The sequence below is a fragment of the Gallus gallus genome, chromosome 17 (genome assembly GCF_016699485.2).
Source record: "Gallus gallus isolate bGalGal1 chromosome 17, bGalGal1.mat.broiler.GRCg7b, whole genome shotgun sequence".
NCBI classification, from domain to species: Eukaryota; Metazoa; Chordata; class Aves; order Galliformes; family Phasianidae; genus Gallus; species Gallus gallus.
Window position 1 is genome coordinate 9,031,170 of NC_052548.1, and position 23,025 is coordinate 9,054,194.

General features: G+C 44.7%; 2 protein-coding genes across 4 annotated transcripts in view; one reads left to right on the plus strand and one right to left on the minus strand.

The window, feature by feature from the left end:
* Positions 1-936: 936 nt before the first annotated feature.
* Positions 937-17,348, minus strand: STOM (stomatin). 2 transcript variants are annotated; one of them, XM_046901827.1, is made up of 8 exons: positions 17,245-17,348; positions 16,574-16,631; positions 7,733-7,836; positions 6,908-6,980; positions 6,448-6,530; positions 3,604-3,807; positions 2,960-3,094; positions 937-1,920 (listed from the first exon to the last, which is right to left on the minus strand). In XM_046901827.1, exons 1-8 carry the CDS (start codon positions 17,272-17,274, stop codon positions 1,726-1,728), a joined length of 882 nt encoding a protein of 293 aa, XP_046757783.1. In that variant the 5' UTR covers positions 17,275-17,348; the 3' UTR covers positions 937-1,725. The 2 variants fall into 2 exon arrangements, with proteins under 2 accessions (XP_046757783.1, XP_415401.2); XM_415401.8 differs by lacking the exons at positions 16,574-16,631; positions 17,245-17,348 and adding an exon at positions 10,963-11,065.
* Positions 11,082-23,025, plus strand: part of DAB2IP (DAB2 interacting protein) — a 180,079-nt gene continuing 168,135 nt past the window's right edge. The window contains exons 1-3 of one of the 2 annotated variants that reach the window (XM_046901815.1): positions 11,082-11,734; positions 11,867-12,032; positions 19,201-19,309. The gene's annotated coding sequence lies outside the window, so the exon portion shown is untranslated. Of the gene's footprint in view, positions 12,033-19,200; positions 19,310-23,025 lie in introns of both variants that reach the window. The other variant, XM_046901816.1, reaches the window with a different exon arrangement.

Here is a 23,025-nt window from a genome sequence, read left to right on the forward strand (position 1 = left end):
TGGGTTGTTTTGTTTCCCTCTCCCTAGAACTTCTAACATTTAATACTCTGGTAAATTCACTGTATTCTTCTCTTTCAGAAAGTCAAGCAATAGTAAATAGTGGTTTTTAACTCAGGATCAGAGGAGGAAGCGTTGCTGTTTTCAACAAGAATTCACAGGGGTGACCAGTACATAGCAGCAGCAGGTACAGATACACTCACCTTCCCTAAGGATTAATGGCAAGCTGTGCAGTAGTTTTGTTTCCTACTGCAAGTGTGTGCACATAGTGATGCTAATTAGTACTTCCTTGTTAACCATGTTTACACCCCTATGGAAGCTTAGCTTTGCTTATGTTACCTAAAATACTGGCCAACATCTGTAGATTGGTGTATTGATTTTATAATGCAGAGGTAATAATAGCTGTAAATACAGAACTGACCTTACCAGAAAGGTGATTAAAAAAAATAACAAATCTCATGCTGGCCAGTAGCAGAACAAGGGCACTTTACTCACTGACCTGGGCTTTTGTTTTCATTCTTATCTCCCAGTATTTAAGGACTAGATGCCAAACCGGGTAACAGTGGTAGCCTAAAGAACCTCCCTCTCATGCAAACTTTTAGTTCTAATCCCATTTTAATAGTTAATGACATTTACTGAACAGGTACAAAATATGAATACGGTTTATCAGACTTGTACCTCAAGACTACGTGCACTGAAGATTATGCGTTTGGTATTAAGTGTAAACCTTTGTATCACAATTAATAGCACAAGTCTGTTCAGAAGCAGCACTGACACGTGAATCATTAATTTGTTAGGTATATAAACAGTACAAAACCTCCTGTTAAACACCCTCCACTAATTACAGTTAGGGAAGCATTTATTGGACCTGGATAAAATGCAGTGTTTCAAGCATGTTTAAAATTAGAACAAGAAAGGAAGTCTATTTACAAACAGGAATCAGGGTTATGGCTTTTTTTTTCCTTTTAATTGTTTTTTGAGAAGATGTACAGATAAAAGCAGACCCAGTAAATTTTCAGTGCTTTCAAAGTCATAAATCTATATGGGCATAGCAACAAGCAGCATATTGTACTATTAACTACAGCAAGTCTACATTGTTCCTTTATGGCGGAACAGAGGCAGAAAGTTCCATTTCAGTAACATTGGCTAATAACTGTTTCCCATGAACAGGGAACTGTTTTAGGAAGTATGAGCCTGATTCTCAGAAGTACCCAGTATTCTCACTCCTACATCAACTTCCATTGTTTTCCCCAGTATAAGCTAGAGAACAAATGCATACAACAATCAGATGACTTCATCACATGCAGGTACACTCTAAGAGAATACAGTTAGGGCTGTTCCACTTCCCTTACAGGACTACAGACTCTTTAATAAAAGGAACACTTCTCTTTCCAGATGTTGAATCATCTAATCTTTGCCACAAATAGTTTTATATACTATTTGAAAATGTAAGGTTACAGATAATTGGTTTCTCATCTAGTACAGCATGGATACATGCTTAAGATCATAAACTGCTTCTAATTTGGATCAATTTTTAATTTCAAGTATTTTGATAGTCCATACTCACAAGCATTACATCTGCATCTTATCACACAGTATAAAAAACTAAAAAGGTTCCTCAGCATTTCACTTTGCTAATATTACCTTAAGCTATAATATGCAGGCAATTTGGTGCTGCAGACATTTACTGGTTGCAAAAGAAAAAATACTTTCCTCCTCCCACTGCAGCTAGCGTTTTGCACCTAAGATGCCCTGCAGCATGTCTATGGGCAACGGAAAGACGATGGTGGAGTTCTTTTCTGCAGCAATGGTATTCAAGGTCTGCAAGTAACGAAGCTGAAGAGCAGCAGGGGACTCTGTGATAACCATAGATGCTTCTTTCAGGGCCCTGGAAGCATTCATTTCACCCTCAGCTGCAATTACCTGGAGAAGCAAAATGAGTGAAATGGAATTAATTCTGATGCAACAATAAGTTAGAAGTATGTCAGATAACTTCAGTCTTAAGTCATACATCAAAGTCATTGCTTACGATTTTAATCAAGTGCCCTCTCCTACTGCCTTTCTTCCCTGGTTCTGCCTTTTTCAATTAGATATAAGGTACTCTGGTTTCCCTTGAAGGTTTTCTATGCCTGTTTTCTATTCAGTATCAGGATGCCAGTGTACAAAAACTGGCATTTTAAGTCTTGAAAATGCAGGTGGATTCATTCAAATTTTCAAAAGAAATTCCTGCTTTTGTACTTCTTTCAGCACTGCCTCCTAAAAACAGAAGATCTGAAAAGATGATTGACAGATGAATGATGTTTCTCATTGGGAAAATACCTTTTTATTCCTTCATTCTTCTTGAATGTTTGCTCATTAGGGACAGCTTTGTAGTCATACATTTTTATTTACAAGCAGGGCTTTTCTGCCCTGGGACAATATATTCTGAGCATTTATAAATATTCTTTTAAACAACAGAATAAATAATAAAGTCAGGAAGTAATTAAGCTTCAGAAAATAATCTAAAAGCTAATATTTGGATCGTTAAAGATCTTCTCCCACAGGTCAGCTGAAGGGTGACAAAACTAAGTTTTACAGCTGTTACATTTCTCCTATGAAGAAACAAACCAGAAAGCAAAGAACTTTCAGGGCTAGTCAGAAAAAAAGCTGGAAGGAAGTTTGGCTCCTAATTGACTGCAGCCTCCAGCTAATAACCTCAAAGTTGTTCTGTTCATGATTTGCTCTTGTAGTAAAAACTTGGGATTCTGCATTTTCAAATGAAATCTCAACTGCATGGTTCCAGATGAAACATAATAAGTGGCTGCATCCAAACCCACAAAAATCCTGCCCTGCATTCCTGTTTGCCACAGTCCAATATGGAAAAGAATCTTCATCCTCCAAACCACCACATTAAGTTCTTCATTAAGGGGAAAAAAAAACACCAAAAAAGTCCCCCACAGAATCCACACCTTGATGCCATTACCTTAGCTCTTGCCTCCCGTGCAGCTTCAGCTTCTGCAGCCATTGCTCTCTGCAGCTGTATGGGTAATTTCACATCCTTGATCTCCACACGTTCCACCTTAATGCCCCAATTATCTGTTGCATCATCAAGTGTAGCCTATGTAAAGCAGGACAGTTAATTTCAGCCATGTATTTGGCTGCAAACAAGTGTCCAAATTTGAAGAAAGACTATCAAATCAAACAAATTGTCTTAGAATTTCTGCACTCTCTATTTAATAATTTTTAGTACTTATGGTACGCTGTGATGATTATAAAAGCACAGCTGCTGTAAGCAAACACTTAAAGCCTGATCAGTATGTGAAAGGAATTCTGTGGTGTGATTTCCTTCAACAGCAGCATATTGACATAACAATCCAGAATACTCCTCCTCTCACAAATCCCTCCTCCCTACTTGCTAGCCCCCCTCGTCTGTTCTTGTTTCACTCATTTTTATTAGGCTGAGTACCATTCCAACCGCCCTTGATGGGGTTTTGCCCTAAAGCTCCAAATCAAAACTTGGCTTACCACTTACAAGGTAAAATTAAGTCCCGTCCTCCAATTTATCAGCAGGATCAATGCACAACAGATTGTTTAATGCACTGCCTCATACTTGCATGTTGCTCATACCTGCATGTTGTGTGCAATTTCCTCACGGTCAGAGAGAATCTGAGAAAGGTTTTTGGTCCCCAGAACATTCCTCAAAGTTGTCTGTGCTAAAAGACGTGTGGCTGAGTCAGCATTTGTGATATTTGCCACAGCAAGGGTAGCATTCTGAACTCTGTAGTAAACCACTCCATCTACGTTAATTGTCACAGAGTCCTTGGTCAAGATCTAAAAAGCAATGGGAGAAACATACAATAATTACATATAACTAAACATATATTTGTTTATATAATGATAATTACATACTTGTTTTACTGGACAAGTGCCTAGTTTTTCCCCAGGAAAAGCAACTGCCATGAAAGCCATGTTTTATACACGTGTGCTGCATATCAACACGTCTACATAAGGATGTACAAACCTTTCAGCCTTGCTCTGCCAAGCTAAGATTAAATATGATAACAGAATGCCCCTCAGTGGGAAATCAGTTCCACTAGCTTTGCCATGGTGTTATTTCTAATTCACTTCTTTGCACTCTCAGGGGGATTTGCAATTCATAGGTGACAAAAAAAAGTATTCAGAAATAATTTACACCAAAATACATATGATTTCACTTGGGAAACGTTAGCCTTCAGTGAGGCTTATAATATCACATGCATGAAAGCAGCAGATTGACTGTACAGGAACACAAGATGTATACACAGAGAAAGACCAAGCTAACAGGAAAGACTCCAAGGATTCTAGCAATGCAGAGGTAAGTAAATGGGACCATTCCATTCAAAATATGTTAAAGTACTCTAGTTCAGAATATAATCTGGAAACATATGTGAGAGGGACTTTGTGTTTCTGTACAGGGAAAAAATAGTAATATGTATCACAGCAAATATAGGACACAAGCGATTTTCACTTGTATTTAACTTCAGTCACGAGACTTTTGATTTAGCAAGGCATCTGTGCAGGTATGTCAGTGTATAAAACAAGGACAAAGCAGGCAAGCTATTTAGAAGCAGGTGAGGAAAGGAGGAGTGTATTTCAGCTGCACTTCCAAACAAACATCACAAATGGTTTCCCATACTCCAAGTGTGGATGTTGCTGAAGGCAGTTCTCAAATACTGATTAATCCATAGGAACATTGGAATGGCCAACGCTAGAGACTTTAGTGCAGCACTGGCTGTGTGAAGTTTGCAAGAACTTTGTCATTAAAGGATGTCAGTGTATAATGAAGGCCAGAGAAGTAAAGGGCCCATGAGTTATTTTAGAAAATGCTAACTATGTCTGACTACTAACAAAATTGTTTTTGTCTGCCTGAAGGCAATACATATCAGCTGCATGACTGTCAGCCTTACTTCTACATCTCATTAGCTGTTTTTATCTGGCGCTTCATTGTTCTTCTCCAAAGCTTGACTGAAATGCCACCTTGTGTTACTGAAGGATACGTGGCATTCTGGACAAACTGCAGAGGAAATAGAACTCATGAACATCCTCATAGCTAGGTGCAAGTGATTTACTTAGACCCTGTATGTTGAACAAAAGGTGTACTTGCAAAGATAAGGACAGATATTTTTGATGGTTTAAAAGAGAGTACGTCAGAAAGCTATCATTGATATTAATTATGTTTTAAGTTTTAGTTATAAAGAGAGTGCAACAATGAACGTGACCATGCAAAGAGGTGTTCTAATCCTGTGTTAGAAGATGAGGATCATGTTACTTTACAAGAGAGTGGTATGTGTGAGATTTACCTATGTTCTGTTTCCACAGCCTACTTATTTTAGTGGGCTTTTTGTAATAGCATCAAGAAAGAATGAATAGCATGCACAGAAGTCAAGCTCTAATAAAAACATATTTCTGCTTCTACCTATTAAGAACAAGGAAACCTAAACCCACAAGCATAATTTAATCAAGTCAAAAGAAAAAAATGCAGGGCTTCACTAATAGCACATCAGCAGCTGCAACCACATTGTGCCTGCCATTGATTAGGTTTCTACCAATTACCCTTTAGAGTATGCTATGACAGCTGCCATCTGTCTAAATCTACAACTAATGACGAGCAATAAACTGACTGGCAAACATGACAGGAAACAGAAGCACCAGGCAGGTTGCTTCAAATCTCTGCCTTGAAAAACACACCAGATACACAGCGGACACAGTTAAAAATCAGCAACACACCACTGCTCATTTTAACATTTTTAGAAGGCTCATTTTGTTCCTCTGCTGTCTGTTGGCATCACTGAGTTCAGTTAGATGAACTGTTGAGAGATTCTGCTAAGAAATTAAGATGTCCAAGTAAAATGGGACAAGAAATTAAATACATTTTTGTACTTTAGAACCTCCAAACTGAAAGATATCAGATGACACGAGGTGCAGGATGTCTTCATGTGTTCCTGTACATAGTAGGACATAGAAGCAGCACATACACAAAACCTACATATGAGAGTAGACCTCTGAGTTTCTAGTATTAGCATTTGGTAATGCTTTTGTGCCATCATCTGTACATCCAGCTTAGTTGGCATAGAAAAGATAACTGCTTCTTCTGGAAATTTTCAAATTTCACAGAAACAACGGAAGGATGTTGCATGTGGTCTGGCAGCCCTGAACCCAGACCTCTCCTATTCTAGCTCTTAGGCAGTATTAAGTTGTCTTATTTGATCCTTAAAGGATAGCATGATTTGTTACCTTTCAGGAATCTTATTTTACTGAACAATCCCACTAAAAACTATATATATTCTTCACAGTATGTTTCACAGGTACAAATAGAAGCAGTAAGTCTATATTAAAATTACATGCTACCCAATACTGAGAGGGGGAAAGGGAAAATAAAGTGCAAAAATTCTGCCAACACTTTAGCAGAAACAAAGGCAAGTGCAAGCTCACCTCTTGGGGTGGAATATCAAAAGAGATGGTCCTCATATCAACTTTGATGAAGCTGTCTGTGCAGGGCAGGATAAAAAAGAGACCTGTAGGAAAACATCCATCCAAGAAGATGTAAAAATGGATCATTAGAATAGATGGCACTAGCTGTGGAAATAAGCCTAAATCCAACCACTGTAGCTCTTTGTAATGAGCTCAGCAGTGTGTTTCCCAGTGGCTTTCATGCCAGGATAAGATTTGAAGGAAAGTATGCTAAGAAGCCTTGATTTGTTCAGCTCTAACTAAGGAGATCTAGGGAAGGCTCACAGATAATTAGTTTACTGCCTTCTCCCTGTAAATAACATATCTTGTCAATAGAAGTTACAAAATTCTTGAGAAACTCCAGTCTGACACCTGTAGGCAGCGATTTTTTTTGCCAACAACTCAATTAGAACAAAAATTAAGGCTACTCTCCAGGACATACCGGGTCCCTTTGCTCCTCCTTTTAAGATGCGTCCAAGTCTGAAGATGATGGCTCTCTCATATTCCTTCACAATCTGCAATAAACAGCTGAATGTCATCCATGGTTTCCAGGAGGCATATCATGGATTACCAACTACACATGCTTTTAACACAGTCTTAAGCCTCATATCTAATATGCATTACATTTTATTTCTATATTAGCTGCTTTTGAGTATTTGAGACTAAACTTCATTCTTAAAAAGCAAACAGCAAAAGGAACAGTAAGAAAAACATTCCAGAAGAAAGATTCTTCAGACTACAGCACTATCTGTCAACAGCAGAAACAACAGCACCTCTGGGCAAGACCAAGCAGGCACTGAAAGCGGCCAGCAGGAATATCCTGGCAACAAGCAAACACAGCGTAGTAGGTGCGACACAGCAGAGATTTTCCACCTGTAGTTCAGATGGAGTGAATTAACCAAACCAAAGCAGGAGTTGTATCCTCATAGCTGGAAATTGGAAACATCAAGATCAAGGCGATCACAAATGGCACATCTTCTATGGATCTATCGTGTATACAAATACGTACGTACATACTTACATATTTATATTCACACACACACAGAGCTCCCTAAAAATTATTTTTGTTTTTAGAGAAATCAATCCTTAGAATTACTCTGATGTTCCAAACTAGGTTATACACCAGCAATGCCTGGGCAGACATCGTGGAGATGTCAGTGCAAAAATTCCATTACGGTTTGAAGATTAACGAAGTGAAGTGTTGGGGAATTGGGAAGAACCTGCATTGCTTGAAGTTTTAATGCAACTTAGCAGTGAAAAGTCTTACCTTTATGCACATCCAGATTGAGAAAGGAAATGTAAGAAGAGTGAAAATAAAAGAGAATGTCACCAGGATCCAACCACACACACCAAGGCCGGTGTCGGCATCGCCTGGAAGAAAAGAGCAGAAATGGTCCCACGTTTAAAATAAAGAGCACCTGTTAAGGAGAACACCTGCAATGGGATTTTTCTTTTGCATAAGCCACTATTACTACCCTGGCCCAACTCATCAGGTTTAGATCGAGTCAAATTAAGAGTCCAGTTCTGCTTTCCTTTGCACTACTCCCTAAGTTGCACAAGATGGCTGAGGGCAGGATGTGGTTCACATAGCACTGGTACAGAACAAAGCACACACATCTCTACCCACCCCTTCAGCTAACAGGTACAAATACAGACTCTCAAATCCTCCTCCTTCCCCAGGCCCTCCTGCACAATGATCTATAGGTAGCAGTAGAAAACCCCTTCCTTTATTGAGGACGGAAGTCAGAACCAAACTTGCTTCAAAAGGAGTGGGATGGGAATACCCCATGACCTGCCTGACACTGAAAATTTGATTTGTGTTCCAATTATCAGAGATGCAGATCTGAGAAAAGCACAACAAATGTGGCTAAGTATAAGAAATAAGTCTCCAAGTCTCCACCCAACAATTATTCTAAGTAGAACTGATTTCATTATAAAACAAAATGTGATTCTGGAAGATGCTCATTGATTTTAACAACTGTGGGGGCACACGTTGTTGTGTCAGGGTGTCTGTGACTGAATGCAGCATTAGCAATGAATGCACTGGATAAAGAGGTAAGTGAAACAGATGAGTCATTAGATATCAGTAATTTGGAAAGCAAATAACTATGCTTTGTGAACTGAGATCCACAGTATTTGACTGAAGTCAAAAAAGTCATTGATAGAAGTAGGAACCAACATCAAAGTTTCTATTCCTCTTTTACACAGTTGGTTGAACTCTGTGTAGTAACACTGAATACGGAGGTGTTGGAGAGTAAGTTCTGTCCATGAGGCATCAGGAACTTGACAGTTACTGCAAACTTCCAAAGGCCATCAGTATCTTCTCTGTAAGTTCACATTCCATTGTAATAACCCTCAGTGAGACACGTAACATCACGTGCCATTTTCAAGTTCCTCTATGGAAAGTTACCTACGCATATTGCCCTTCAATTTACAAGTGACTTCCAGGTATTCTGCAGAAGTCAAGGAAAGGTGTTATCTGTGTGATACCTGTTGGCATTCAGCATTAAGCAACACCACTAAACGCATTACCAAAGAGCAAATACCTCCCATGTTGCAACAGGGTATTAGCTAACTTAAACACTGAAAGAATGAGACCCTATTGCAGAGACAACGCCTGGAAACTACAATAATGAAAGGGAATGACAATCAGTGATGGTTTACTGTTAATCAGAGGAATAATGTATATTAAGAAAAAATTGCTAATGATGAAAATAACTCATTTGTACTGTTCTCTCACAGTCATGAAGACGCCCAAAGCCCAGCTCACACCAGAAGCCCAACTCCCCCACCCCGACACTCCTCTCCTATGGACCTGCATCCATTTTTCAGCTCAGTCCCTCTACCTTCACAACGTGAGCTCTCTTGTGCTTGATTTTCTGAACTGTTCTACACCCCACTTCTTTCAGCCTACCAAGTCTTCCCTTTTATTATCGAGATATCCAAAACTCACACTTGGAATTCAATCAAAGAATCTTATTTCTGGGCAGGCTGCAATAAATTACGTGCATCTTTCAGGAAATAAACCACAAGGAGAAAGAAAATTAAAACCATTTAAATCAAATTAGCCTTGTACCCTCTTGAAGCCGACGGGAAGAAATCGTGCTGCTTTAGCAAGAAATAATGCCTTGGCTCATCAAACAGGACGACAGTTCATACAAGGAGACGAAAGGGGCAGCTCTCCCACGAGTGCTCCTGGTGTGGCACAGCCTTCATGGAAGAAGTGTTTTCTTCCACGAAGACTACGCAATGTGAACAAATACACTGCTGTGAGACAGCAAGAATGTGCGTGACTGCCAGACACAGTGATGGGAAAGGCCCTCCCTCCACAACCATACACACAACCCAGCACACTCAGAGCACAGCACATATGGGAATTAACTGCAAACAAGGCTACATAGCACTACTGCTGCTACCCTACTACATCGGGGTCTGCACTCACATGCTGCCACCTGAAATCCAGGATAGCGTGAGAACGACTGAGCGGGGTTATGCTATGACAGTTATCCAGCTTGCTAATTAGCAGTGACTAATGCTTTTTACGAGAACTTTTTGTTGTTTATTTCAGAGCATCTCAAAGCATTTCCTGGGGGAAACAGCCAAAACGACGTTGCCTAATTAGTCAGAGTTACATCCAAAGCCTTCTGAGTCCGCAGATACTTCACCCTGACAATTATGCTTTGGCCTCCCAAACAACACACAGAAGGACCAGCAGCACATGAGGGGAAAGGGCTGCAGGGCACAGTCGGGATCAGAGCAACCACTGTCGGATATTAATAACGAGCAGAGAATGAAATGCAGCTCCTGCCCGGGGATACCAGAGCCATGCATGTGCCATTGGGGCCCACACAGACCCGCAGTTATTTATACCACAACTCGGATTACCGGCCGGAGCCGTTGCGGATGGTGGTCTTACGAACTCATTTCCTTCTCGGGTTGCAGCACGCAGCGGGCGCGGAAAGCTCCGGCTGCGTTATTTCGGGGCATCCCTTGCGAGGCTTCACCCCGCAGCGCTCACACCAGCGGAGCACCGCGCAGAAACGCGCTGCGGCTCCACCGCCCGAGCCGGGGAAACCCACCGCGGTGTCCTCCCGTCCCGCGTTACGCCCGGCTCAAAAAAAGCCCGGCGGCGTTAATGAGCGCTCCGCAGCCCCTCCTGCCCCGCGTGCGGCGCTGCCCGCGGCTACCCCGGGGAATTCGCTCCGGGATCTGCGGGACGGGACGGGACGGGACGGGGCGGTGCGGCCGCAGTGAGCGGCTGTGCGGGGCGGGACGGGGCGGTGCGGGGCCGCTGTTCCCGCGGGGCGAACTTTGGAATCAATAAACTTTGCTAAGAGACGAGCGAAAAAGTGGCGATACAGAAAGAAATCGGTACAAAGTCAAACCGAAACTGAAAACCGGAGAGCGACTCTCGGAGCACCGACGGCCAACTCGGGACGGGACTGCACCGCGACGCGACGCGACCCGCACCGCACCGCACCGCACCCGTCCCGTTACCGTGCAGCCGTTGCTGAGCCTTCACCGCTCCCCCCGCCTCGCAGTCCGCCATGGTCGCTCCGCGTGCCCTGTGCCCTCTGCCCGCTCCGCTCCTCTGCGCCCCGCCCCGCCCTGTCCCTGGGGGCGGCCCGTGAGGGTGGGGCCGCGCGGCGGGCGCGTGCGAGAGAACCGTTATGACCGTTGGGCCACGCGCCCCCCTCAGCGGTGCGGGGAGCGGAGCAGCGAGGGCAGAAAGGGCTGAGGGGGGACGCGGAGAAGGCAGCGGGAGATAACGGCCCCGGTGACCCCGCGGGGCGGTGCGGAGCCCTCCGGGTGAACAGCAGCGGGAGCTGATGGCTCTGATGGAGCTGATGGCTCTGATGGAGCTGATGGCTCTGATGGAGCTGATGGCTCTGCGCGGCTCTGGTTCGGCCTCACATGGAGCGGTGGGTGCGGAGCGGCTTCCAAAGAGATGCGTTTCTTCTTTTCACCGCTCCGTTTGCGCGGTAATGCCCTGGGGCGGTCTGTATTCTTGCTAAAGTAAGGGCAGAGTCACAGCAAAAAAAACCCTATCTTTGGGAAATCCGCCCATAGAGCAGCATGGGAGGTGGCACTGTGCTCACAGCACGTCGTCCTCCTGGAAGCAAAACCGGACACACGAGGAAGGGGGCACAGCCACCACTGCCATAAGCGTGCACAGAGCTGTCCCGTCCTGCAGCGGCACTGATGGCACGGAGGGGCACAGCGAGCAGTTGGACACGGAGCCGTTCCAGCAGGGAATGGTGCAGCACAGGTGGGTGCACACAGCTCCGGGTGGGCACAGAGCAGGGAAATGGAGCCTGCCGGGGATGTGCTGTTGGAGCCCACAGTGCAGGGAAAAGGAGATCCCGTGCCTTTTATTCTCTCTTTTCTTTGCTGACTGTAGGTCTTCTGGCAAGCAGAGTGCTGGGAATGTCTCCACGATGAGGGATGAAGGAAGGATGTGCTTGAAATGGGAGGAAGGTGTTCTGTGCAACCACAGAGCTGAGGAGATCCGCTGCCATCGGTGCCAGGTGTGGTGCCGGGAAGCCTAAGGCAGTGCCAGTAATGAGGTACGGCGATTTGAATGCAAACGGAGCATTACAGAACGTATCATTATTGATTTACATTTACACCGTGGGTCCCTTCCAACTCGCACTGTCCTTTTATTCTGTGGTTCTGCGGTCATTTCAGTGTCTGTAAATTTGCATTCTCGCTAAACCAAGAAGTCCACAGCAGAAACCTTTTATCCCACACAGAGCTGGTGACCTCACCTCACTTAGAGCTCTAATAGCAACGTTTTATGCTTACATACAAATGTACATCGCCGTTTGCTCCAAGAGGAGAAAGCCTTCTCTTTTAGATGCCCATCCCGCATCCTTTTGCCTCTTTATGGCGTTTGCCAACGAAGCTGGAGAGGTGCGGGTTGGAGGCCGCGGCGCTGCTGTGCGCTTTGTTACTGCCATCTGCTGTACCGCGAGCGTTCGTACAGCTTCAGAGCTCGGGTGAACGGGAGGGCTGGTGGGGCTGCGGGAGCTGAGGGGAGAGACCAAGAAAAGGTGAGGAAATGCAGCCCTTAGAGGAGGGTTATAACCTTATAGCGCAGGTTATAGCAGTGCTGGAAAGTCTTCTCGTTGAGGTTTTTGTTTCAGTAAATAAAGGAATGAAAGGATTTGATTTTTGGCTCGCCAGAGGACAACCGTGGGCTTGGAAATGGATTTGTTAATCCTAAGGCCTCATACAGAAAGAAAAATGGTTGGATTTTGCCTGTATCACTTACATCGGTCAGTTTGGTTTTAAATATGGACGTTTGTGGCAGCGCCGATTCCTCGGTATCAGTGTGCAGTAATGCCTCCATTTATGCGGCCTTTCCATGGGCTGCAATGTCCGGAGGCAGCGCACGAGGAGCGGCACGTGTGTCACGGTGTCAGCCCCCGTCGTCCTGCAGGGAAGCAGCTGCAGCCGCTGTGGTTGCTCACCTGTGCGCGTCCGCGTGCGACTTCTGCCCTCTGGGAAACCTGAGAGCCGAACGCAGAGCGACCACGAGGTGTCAGCCGGGTCCCAAGCGCGGCTCTGCCTGCGGCAGCCGTAGAAACAGTGCTTTAAGGTATTGATTTGTGTCATCGCAGCCCTTCTCACAGTGAAGTTGTAGTCGGCAGCGAATGTCAGGGGCTGTTCCCTTAAATGCTGTTTCTGACCTCCCGGACATGCTGGATCTGAGATGCTGTGCAGTTCTGCTGTGCCTGAGCTGCCAAGAGCTGCGCATTGGCTGTGTCCCGCGGTGAGCACATGGCACACATTGGTAACGAGGAGCATTACTGTGCTTTGTCACTGGTGTTTCTTTTCCCCCAGTTAGCAATAGGCTCTAAGGTACTCTCACAGTCTTTTCCCATTGCTGTTTACCATTCAGTTTCAGGGGTGAACTTAACTCCACATAGTTAGGACACTTACTATCTTCTTATCTGCATATGCACTTAAATATTCTGTTGACTTTTGAGTTGGAGTCGTATCTCTGGAGAACCACCACTTTCCATCACGTGAGGAATTGCAGTGTCTGTCTGCATACACTTCAGTTTTCTCCTGCAGAGCATTGGTTTATCTCAGTTCCTCCCAAAGCAGCTACAACTGAACAAAAGCAGGCTGCTCACTCAGCCAACGCTTCCCACGCCGTACAGATCTGCACTTCATTTAGGGGCCCCTTTTTGTACCATGGGATTCTTTCTCTGCGGTGGAAATAGAGCCTGTATCTTTTGGAGTCGGGAACCCCAAAATAGAAGCGTGTTACATTCAGTTATTTTAAACAGAATCATTTCTCCCACATTTAAGGGCGCATTGTTTATAATATCTGAGCCTGGGAGGTTAATTGTCAGGAGGTTGTTTACATCACAGATATACAGAGCAGCCCAGCCAGCAGAACTCATCCCCAGGGATCCCCGCACTGCTTTGTTATTGTTATTATTATTTTCTGGAGTATTTCTTGTGGCTCAGAGCAGAGGACTGAGCCTCCCCTCCCGGCCATGAGGTGGTTCAGGAGCTCCAGGTGTGCCCTTGGTGAGGCACTGAGCCGCCCCTCTGTCAGCAGGAAAAATAAAGGATGGGAAAAAAAAGAGGGAACAGAAAAAGAAGCGCTGTAACAGTTGTTAGCAACACTTAACAAAGTCCAGCTCTGTGTTTTAGGGCTCTGCTGAGTGAATATATTCTAAGCTAATGCAAGTAAGAGACGCTGGAATTTCCCAGTGCTCTCCAATAAGTTCCTTGTGAACCCTTCTTCCTATTCCCTCTGCTGTTCCGTATGCTAGTCGTGTGTGCAGAAGGGTTTGCTTGTCATTTCTGGGCTTACCCAGAATTCAGCTGGCAGCTTTTTGATTCCTCAGAATAATGATTTCTGTGCTTCTGTAGATTTGGTGAAGGAGAAAATTTGTGTTTAACAAAACAGAAAAAGCCTCAGGTAATAGAGAAGAAAAAGGAGAGCAGTAGGACAAGTGGAAGCCATCGAGGTGCCCTTAGAGCAGCAGTGCAATGGCATGTGAGGCCTCCGGGAGCCCGGCCTCAGAAGAAATGCCCCCATAGTTTGTCACTGAGGTGACAGATGTGTGTCCCAGTGGGACAGCCCGGAGCTCCTGGTGCTTGTAGCACTGCCTCACTGCCATTTCTGAGCACGGCTGCATTCCCAAGCTGCTGCCAAGCCTGAATCTGCTTTTGTAGAAGGGGACACTGCCACACAGAGGTTTTGGCAGGCTAAAGTCATTCTTGAGTTGAACCTATGGATTGATTTGACATCTCTTTCAAAAACAGCAACATTATTAAAAAAAAAAATGCTATAATGCTTTTATAAGTCAAGTTCAAGAAGAAACTTGTATTGGAGTTTCCATGGAATGGCCCAGAGCTGCTGAGTTCATCAGCTGCCTGGCATGGTTCCCATCGGCAGGGTTCTCATGAGGCCTGAATGCCCGTAACAAACTTTGATGTGAAAGTGGGACGTGATCAACACCCATGGATTTCAGCAGATGACAGAACCGGTTGTTCTTCCTCGTGCTCCCCATTCCCTGGAGCTGCTGTTCTCTTGAGTTTGTCTTTAGTTTTCCCAGTGTGTTTCATTTGGTGATGCAGATCCATGCCTCACATCCACACTGCAGTTAGAAATAGTTACACAGGCTGCCACGAATTAAAGCTTATCTTGCCAGAGCTGTGATGACAGTTCAGATACTATGGTTAGCCTCTGAGGAGCATTAACTCCAACACATCAACCTGTGGGGGTGAAGTCCTGCCCTTCCTCCTGTCCCGTGCTCCTTTCCACCATGGGGATGCACTGCCATGACTGAGCACAGAGCTGGCATGGCCCGGCTGTGTCTGTCCTTCCTTCACCGCGAGAGCATTAAGTAACAGAAGAACTAATTGGTATTTTTGAAAATGTAACATTAAGTAAAGCTGAAAGTTTATGAACAGGTTTGATAAAGAACTAAAAGACCCACGATGTGTTTCTATGGAAACTACAGCTTAAGGTTTTTATCTGATGAGATTCTAAAGAGAGAACAATCTGTCTCTTTTCTGATTTCGGCAGACAGAGAATAAATACAGCCAAATCAATTGCTAAGTGGTCTTTGAAAAGATAGCTAATGAAGTGCTTCAGGATGAAAACTGCTGCATAAATGGAAGGTGACACTTCTGTCTTAATCATTGCCACTAATTACGAGATTTTTAGGACAGATTGCTGGTGAGAAGCTGCAGCTCAGCAGTCAAAATATTTGTGCATGTTTCCATGCAGTTGCTGTCCCTGAATTATTTATTTATTTGCACTCAGTGTGACGATGAGAGCACAGCACTGTGCTCAGGTCAGTCACGGGCTGTGTGTGGGAATCTGCTGTGTGCATCTCTGCCCATCTCCAGTGCTGACCCCACGTTCCATTTCCTGCACCCAACGTGGCCATGGGCTGCCCTGGGAGCTGCTGGGCCCCGGGTGTGCTGTGCTGGGCCGGGCTGAGCGCTGCTGCTGTGTGCTGTGGGGTGGCTGGGATGCACCACTGGCTCGTCATAGCACATGTGCAGTGTGCTGGTCAGAGGTGAAAGCTGTGATTCACAAAGCCACTGTGCTATTTCTGCCCATGCTTTCGTGCACTTTGATGTCACTTTCTTGATCGGCACAGATTGGCTCCCAGCCTTACAATTCATGGTGCACAGTCTATTCATCCTCACTTTCTCCCAGATCTTTCGCTATCTGATGGCAGAGGCTGCCCCTCACATCACCAAAGCCTTCACTCAGAGCCAGGGCACCTTGTGCCAGCTGGGATGGGTTCCTCCCCACTTCCACAGGCCACACAATTAACTTCATTATAAAAATAACATATGGCCGTGTTTAGAATTGGCTGAAGCTGAGATGTTTCCACTTTTGATTCTCTTCTAATTTTGACGGTCACAGCAAATGAATTAACATATGTATTTGTACCTTCATTCTAATGAAGAAAAATACCGAACTGAGGTTATCTGAATACTAATATACACGGCCTCTTTTCTCTGACACAAAAGGAATCGTACCCTTCTGCACGGTGATGGCTTCTTACAAAGCAACAGATGGCTCCAGCAGGCAAGAACAAAAGCCCTGGGACTTGGCTCTTACCTTCTGAATGTGCTGCTCCTTCTGCACGTATTGTAAGCTCTGAGTACTGCTGAGGTGTCTGTAGAGATCAGATGAGTGGAATAAATAACTTTGGAATGCAGTGTAGGTAGGCACAAAATACCCTGTTTTACTGCATCATATGAACTGTGAATAAATAATTAACCTGGCCCCAAATGTAGGGGAAACCTTTTTCAAAAAGCATCAATGAGTGTGCAGTGTTTTTCAGTCTCACAGGAGAAAATAACATATTGTACAAAAAAAACCCAACAACCAAGAAACCTTTCCTATAAGCAAATGGAATCCTTGGAGTTTTAGAGGAACCCTCCTCAAGATTTGAAGACTGTTACCAACCTGGCGTTATGTGGATTGCTTTGGGAGGAACTTTGAATGCCTTTATGGCTGTGATTTGTCATGCATTGCATTTACTGAGATAATTACAGCCACCAGCATGCTCACACTTCGGCTCAGGGATTGCTCAGCCTGTTTGGCAATAAGTGCAGATTCTCTCCTGGACTGGTGCTGCGACTCTTGAGAGCAGTATGGAAAACCATAGGAACAGGCTGCCAGGTTGAGGGCTTCTCTTTTTCCTCCCCTCCTCAGAGGTCTCAGAGGTGCCTGTGTTCTCTCTCCTCTCGCTTTGGCTCTTTATCTGCTGTTGAACCACATCTCACCTTTGTGCTATTTTCCTGTGGGCGATGCATGCAGTACCGGATCACAGCTATGTGGAAATGATGCAGAGAGCACAGTTTGCTGCAGCAGCTCCCAGGGAACCCAGAGTTCTGGATTTCTTATGGTGTCACAACTTCCAGATGTTGCAAGTGAAATGTTCATACTTTCAGCAGTCTGATTTCCTGCTTTAACCGTAACGAGTAGAATAAACTGCATGATTGCATATTGTACACATAGAAGAGTAGATTAACTGGACTTCAGACGATTTCAGTGGTAGTGGCAGTGGTTTAGTGGGGGGTAACAGAACCAAACAGAAACAGTCTGGTGCCAACTGTATCCTATGGCAGCCTGTATGGCTGCCTTGTCTGCACGCTGCAGTTCAGAAGCTGCTGCTCCCTGTGAGGCCCTGCTAGCTGCATTCAAATCCATTTATTTTTTCCTCCTGGTCAGGATTTCTTAGCCTGCCATCTAAAATACAGAGCTTATCATTTTCACTTGAGAGGTCTAAAAGCTACTGAGACCATGGCAGTGGGGAACTGAGATGGCAATAAGTCCATCAAATTTCTGATGATTTGGATCTCACTGATGTGCCCGGTACTCTTGCTGTGTTTCCATGCCTCATATCTAGGGAACGGCTGTTTGTTTGCGTGTCTCTTTTCATACTGCAGCTGAACATGGACTTCCCCCCAAGCCTGCAATCTATTTCCTAGATGTCTATTTTTGTTCATGGAGACAATTTGCAAAGGACTGTAGGTCTTGTTCTGTATTAAGTTGTTGGTAAAACTCCCCCTGACTTTGGTTAGAATGGAATCAGCACTGACAATGGCTGAAGCCCCACTGCTTGCCTCTCCTTTCATCTGGGGGTCTGTGGCTTTTAATGGGTTGCAAGCTTTCTCAGCAGAAATTGTCTTCCATTTGGAAGGGATTTATGTTCCCATTTCTTGTTGCATACATTTCTGATTTGACTTTTTCATGTAGGTTAAAAATATACTGCAACTCTGTCCGCAGAGATGCCTGTTATGCCAGAGTAATTAGGGTTGTGCCACAGTTTCCTCTATAAACTGCATTTCTCAAGGTTTTATTACTTGCCTTTGGTAGTTCCTTCTTGTAAACACGATGTACACTCAGGCACAAATTGTTTTGAACTGCATTTTAAATGTCCATTTCCACTTTCTTGAGCTATAAAAGAAATGAGGAGAGTCCCAAGCAGTCAGCTGACTTCTGGTTGCCATAAATCGCAGGGAAAGGTGCAATGGTGCATCTCAAACCCAATGAGCCCCACTGCTAATGGGGACGTTTGGCCCTGGGTTTGTTCTGTTGTCACTGCAGAGAAGCGTAACAACGAGGGATGTTTCTGACGAACTTTCTGCCTTTGTGTCTCTTCTGGCAATGTGCACACTGGGATGTACCTTAAAGTAACCTACATCTTTCTGCCCCTCAGCAGCCTCAGAATCTGCACGTATCTTTCAGTTCTGATTTTATAACTGATATTCTTTGCTTTGCTGATAATGGTTTGCATAATCAAATTTTCAGACTAATTTCAGCAACCTGCAGGAAATCCAATGATCCTCTCCTGGGGTTACATTTACCAAATTCTAGAAGTATAGTGCTTATAAGCAACGTGTTCCTGCTGCTGTGAGCAGCTCCCTGTGCTCTGGACTCTCGTGCTGTGAGCTGTTGTCCCCAGCTCTGGCTGCCTGGGAACGCTGATGCCCGTGTGCAGGTTTGTGCCCGCAGCCCCAAATCCTATGGCTTACAGCCTCCTTAATTTGAAGGTTTGCCATCTCTTTGTACTTGTGCTGTTTCTGATGTACTCCGTGATTTAAGATGGAGCAGAAATCAATTAGAGCTTGTCAGAAACTGGAGGAGTAACTGCATAAACCAGATGACTGAAATGATGCAGTAGAAAACATCTGTTAAAATGCAGTGCTTTCAAATGGGTCCTTTCCACACTCCAGGTCCTAACAACCCATGAGCAAGTGAGCTGGTGCAGGGAGAGGAGGGAGAGCCTCGGCTTGGAAACTGCTCTGCAATGAGGAACTCGAGCTGATGGCACCTGCGGCAATGGTGAGTCCTCACTGTGCTCTGAAGGTAGTGCAGGCCTGCAATGGAGTTTCCATATTGCTGTAGAACAAAACACATTATTTGCTGTGGTACATGGGAATTGCTTCTTCCAGCTCCTGTGAAGCACGCTGTATCAATTCTCCTCTGATAGACTCTTTTTATTGGGCTGTTGTCAGTACTGCCAGGAAGAGACATGAACCACCACCTCTATTTTAATTACTCAGCTTTCCTTTCCTGAAGGGTAAATATCAACTTCATATAAGAAGGAAGTCTAATTCAGGCACCTCAAAGTAGAACTGTATGAATAATGCAATTTGCATTCAAACTGAAATACGTCCATAAAAAGCCAACTTCTTCTTTATGGTTTGATAGAAACACGCATTGCCTGGCTTTGGTTGTCTGATACCAAATCGAGCATTTCTCTGGTTTTCTTTATTCTAAAATACTGCAAAGTGTACTTAAATGTAGACTACAGACACTGTTTAACGTGTAGGGGAAAGAAAGTTTCATCTGGAAATGAAGTTCTTTCCCACGTTCCCATTCTGTGGGCAGTTTGGTTGTCCCAGTACAGACCTGAAAGTCAGCAGAGAAATTCCCCTTTCCTTTCACTGCACAACCTGAACTGGAACGACGTGGGGAGGGAGCATGGGAAAAACACGGAGATAGAAACGGGAGAGATTGGTTTCTTGCACACTTCAGTGGTCTTTCTGTTACAAAAAGGAACTTCTCCCATTATCCACAAGGGGGAGTTTAAGCTTTTTCTATGGAGGAGCAGAAGGTCGTTCTAAGGTGTGCTCTCAAGCGGCGGTGCCGAAACCGATTTCTCCCTGTCGGCAGAGCTGAACGCATTGGTAGCTGTTAGCAGGAGCCACGAGCTGAGGGGATGCGGGTGTCTGCACTGCTGTTGTATGTTAACCACAGGGTCATTTCAGAAAAGCTGTCTGCTGTGTTTTGGCACCATAGCATCACTCGAGGCTCTCTCTTGTCACTTACTAGCTGTCACTGGTAAGCTGCACATTAAGGAAGGGCATTATGAGAGGTCCTTTTGGTGCTGGAGCATTGGTCCAAAAAGGCCAAGACAGAACGCTGGCAGCAGAGGCAGACTGCACGCCCCATCTGTTGCTCAGGTGTGTTTTTCATCCTCTGAGCAGAGGGAATTAATCTGGAGGCTCTGCTTCGCCATCAGGAGGTGCAGGGATGGGTGGCAGATGGGTCCTGGCCTTGCACTGACAGCCCGAGCAAAGGAAGCTGATGGATGCTGGAAGGATGGGCTGCAGGGAGGCTGGGGATGCTCTCACACCTCACTGTGTCACCGCAGCCATTCCCCACTGCTGTGCGCTTCCAGAGCTCATTGAAGGCAAACAGTGTGGGAGCAGACTTTGGAAGTTACTGTGTATGACTGCATATGTAAACAGGGATGCTATTCTCCTCACTAAAATTATCTTTACAGACAGCAACACAGCGTGGTTATATCATAGCAGCTACCCTCCCCAGTTCTGAGCTGCAAATAGTTAAAAATAAAGAAAATAAAGAGCATTGAAGTTCATTGAATTTGAAAGAAGCTTTCCTTAGGGCTAAAAAGAGGCACGAAGGAAGAAGTCTTGTCTATACTGAACATCACTGGAGCACTAGATCCAAACAGGGCCTTGCATTAGTAAAAGCTGACTGCTTTTAATCCATTGTGAGTCTGCACTGCTATGAAAAACCTTCTGGCTGAATTATACATTCACTTATGTTTAAGCAGAAAATCCATTAGAGGCAGAGAGGCCACAAAATAGATCTTAATTTCAGATCAGATAAAAGGAAGCCAAGGCTGATAAACCAAGAATTTGTGGCAAAAGCTAAAAAACTAAATTAGGGGAATCAAATTAAAGAATCCAAAGATATGAGGAATGATTTAAAGGCCAAAGGAAGGCTGCCATGAAAACACTATTTCTGTTGGCGTGGTAGAGATGACCCATGCAGTGCTCTGCATTTACTGGTTTAAATGATCGGGTGGATTATTGCCATGTAACAAGTATGATTTGGGGAAAACATTGCAGTGATTGGTTCTGATCTGCACAGGATGTTCTGCCTTCTATCCCAGAGAGAAAGCAGTGCTCTCCTGGCCGTGCTGACCCCAATAGCAGCCCCTCCATGGGCCTTTCCCAGCCCACTCCCTGCAGAGCTCCCACGTCACCAAGGAGGATTTCTGCACCACAAATAGCTGTCTGCTCAGGAAGGGCTCCACAACAAACGCTGCCATCGTCACATGGAGACAAGCAGTCACTTTCAGACAAATGCCCTTCCTGCTCAAACAGCTCTCCTGCTTTGGGAGGATGGTTATTGTAGATCAGATGCATGCTCCTTGAGATCAAAGCCATACTCCTCTTGGCTGAAGACGAATGAGGCCAAGTGCTGTTGCACAGGGTGACTCTGAGCACTGCTACTGTTTGTATGAGCTTCTGCTCCGTGGAAAGGAATTGGGTGCTCTAAAGAACAGTGTGCATCACATACATACAGTCTGTGGGCACGTTGAACGGGTCTGCACCACCCAGGACCTGTGCTTCTGTCGTGTGGTCTCTTCCAACAGAATTATAACCTTTATTTGTACCTTTCAGTATTTCAATACGGGAAAATAATTTTCCATGTTTGTTGGTGCTGCGTACACCAAGAAAAACAAATGTTTCTAAACAGGCTGAAGAATTCCCATTTTGAAATGAGGCATCACTGCATGTGAGCTCAGAATCAGAGCCGGCACAGACCCTGTAGTAAATCAGGTTATCTGATTTGTCCAAAGCATTCAGTAGCCCCGCAGTCAGTGGAACTCAACATCTTCCCTCTTTGTTGAAAAGAATGCTCAAATCCATTAGTTAATCCAAGCTGAATAAACTCTGTGGTGGTTTCCTGCCAAATACTATAGAAGGGAATATTGAATTGTTCTTTGGAAGTGCCCCTAGGATCTGTCATGTCGATTCAGTATTTGTTACTAAGATGCAGATCTGCTCCTGTGTCCTTATGAACCATCAGGATCTGAGGCTTATTGCATATGATGAAGTAAGAATGTGAGCCTTGTGCTTCCTCACATTACAAACATTAGTTAGTGTGGTGAATCCAGTGCTTATAAACTGCAGAGCACTGCAGCCTCTTGAGATTCAGTCTGATGGGGATGGGTTTCTTGAGTGCAGGTTCAGTTCTGTGCATGTTCTCTTTGCACTGCTCACATCTAGTGCAGGTTCCTGGTAGCACCTGCTTAACTGAGAGGGGAAGTGATGGAGAAAGTGTTACAGAATGATATTGGTGGATGAGCTGTGACAAAACTGTGCTCCACTGACATGCAGCAAGCAAATGTTGGCTCTGCTTCGGCAGTAGTCTCTGGCAAGAGAGGCACAACAGGGCCCACCCTCTTCTGGAGAGACCTCCTGTTGGTGCAGATCAGAGGATTTCATTACCATTTGAGTTATTAATGACACTCACACTGGCTCATCCTCGTGTCACTTGGAAACTGCACAGCATCAGGGAAAGGTGAGCGTGTGAGAAACCATGCAGGTGAAAAGAGAGCATCACTGGAAACACTGAAGCTTTAGAGAGCTGTAACGCTCAGCAGTGAAGCAGCATTTCTGTATGCTTTGATACACAGGTCCCAGCATCTGCTATGAACGTCGGAAAATAGATCATCCAGGCTATTTTCTGTAGCTAGTTACAATATTGTGAATGGCTGGAAGATGGGCCAAAAACAT